Genomic DNA, 1,204 nt, shown 5'->3' on the forward strand with positions numbered 1-1,204 from the left:
TATATATATATATATAGGCTTCTGTATGATCAAAGTATTATTCATTTGTTGTTGGATAAAAATAAATTGGATGGTCTGCATTTACCTCACAAGTCTTCTGGTCCTTTCATTTTTAACCGTAACCAAACATTTGTTTTCTCTTCTCGTGTCCAGTCTGGTCTAACCCCCATCCACGTGGCGGCCTTCATGGGTCACCTGAACATCGTCCTGTTGCTACTGCAGAACGGAGCCTCACCTGATGTCAGCAATATTGTGAGTGACGGTGGCGAGGACAGGAAGAGTCGACATGGCAACCAATAATATCGTTGTTGTTTGTTTTTAGTGTGACCGGTGGTTTTAAACATGTTGGTGCAGCTCAGTGTTGACCTGTGGCTGTGTGTCATGTGTGCAGCGTGGAGAAACAGCGTTACACATGGCAGCCAGGGCAGGACAGGTGGAGGTGGTCAGGTGTCTGCTGAGGAATGGAGCAATGGTGGATGCACGAGCACGGGTACGATTTGTCCTAACATTCCCTTCCAGTCACTGATCAGTCAACTCAAARAAGAAAAGAAGTACTGAGAACTGTCCTGACGCTTCTCCTCCATCCTGTTCAGGAGGACCAGACCCCCCTTCACATTGCATCCCGTCTGGGAAAAACAGAGATTGTGCAGCTGCTGCTGCAGCACATGGCCCATCCTGATGCTGCTACAACCAACGGCTACACCCCRCTCCACATCTCTGCCAGAGAGGGGCAGGTGGAGACCGCCTCYGTCCTGCTGGAGGCTGGTGCGTCACACTCACTGGCCACCAAGGTGGGTGGAAGAGTTAAAAAAAACATTTAACAGTAATATTTTAATGATGTGTGGTTGTTGTTATCCCTTACCTACCTTGACACCCTCCACCCATTGTAACCAAAGACAAACTACTGCGGCTGATAATCTTTGTTTTATTTTTTATCATACACCTTCACTTTATCTCAAKTGTCTAACCTGCAAACTTTATACCAAACATGTTTCCTCTGGGCTTCGAGGTTTGCTTGGTAATGCAGAGCTTGAATGCATAGGAAACATGCAGGGAAATATGTAAAGTATATTTGAAGTATTCAGATAGCAAGATGAATGAATGATTTTATTTATTCGGGACAGTGTGCAATTAAAACATGATTTGATGCATTGCACCAGATTTAGCCTAAAGCTAATTTACATCTTTAGTCCCATCAAACAGT

The 1,204-nt window shown here is 44.8% G+C and overlaps 1 protein-coding gene across 5 annotated transcripts in view; it reads left to right on the top strand.

The window, feature by feature from the left end:
* Positions 1-1,204, top strand: part of ank2b (ankyrin 2b, neuronal) — a gene marked incomplete in the record, with an annotated part of 125,750 nt that overhangs the window by 48,714 nt on the left and 75,832 nt on the right. For all 5 annotated transcript variants that reach the window (XM_014017466.1, XM_014017467.1, XM_014017468.1 and 2 more), the window contains 3 exon segments: positions 154-252; positions 392-490; positions 594-791. In XM_014017466.1, the coding sequence (XP_013872920.1) occupies positions 154-252; positions 392-490; positions 594-791 (396 nt within the window).

Source organism: Austrofundulus limnaeus, unplaced genomic scaffold (genome assembly GCF_001266775.1).
Source record: "Austrofundulus limnaeus strain Quisiro unplaced genomic scaffold, Austrofundulus_limnaeus-1.0 Scaffold169, whole genome shotgun sequence".
NCBI lineage: Eukaryota > Metazoa > Chordata > Actinopteri > Cyprinodontiformes > Rivulidae > Austrofundulus > Austrofundulus limnaeus.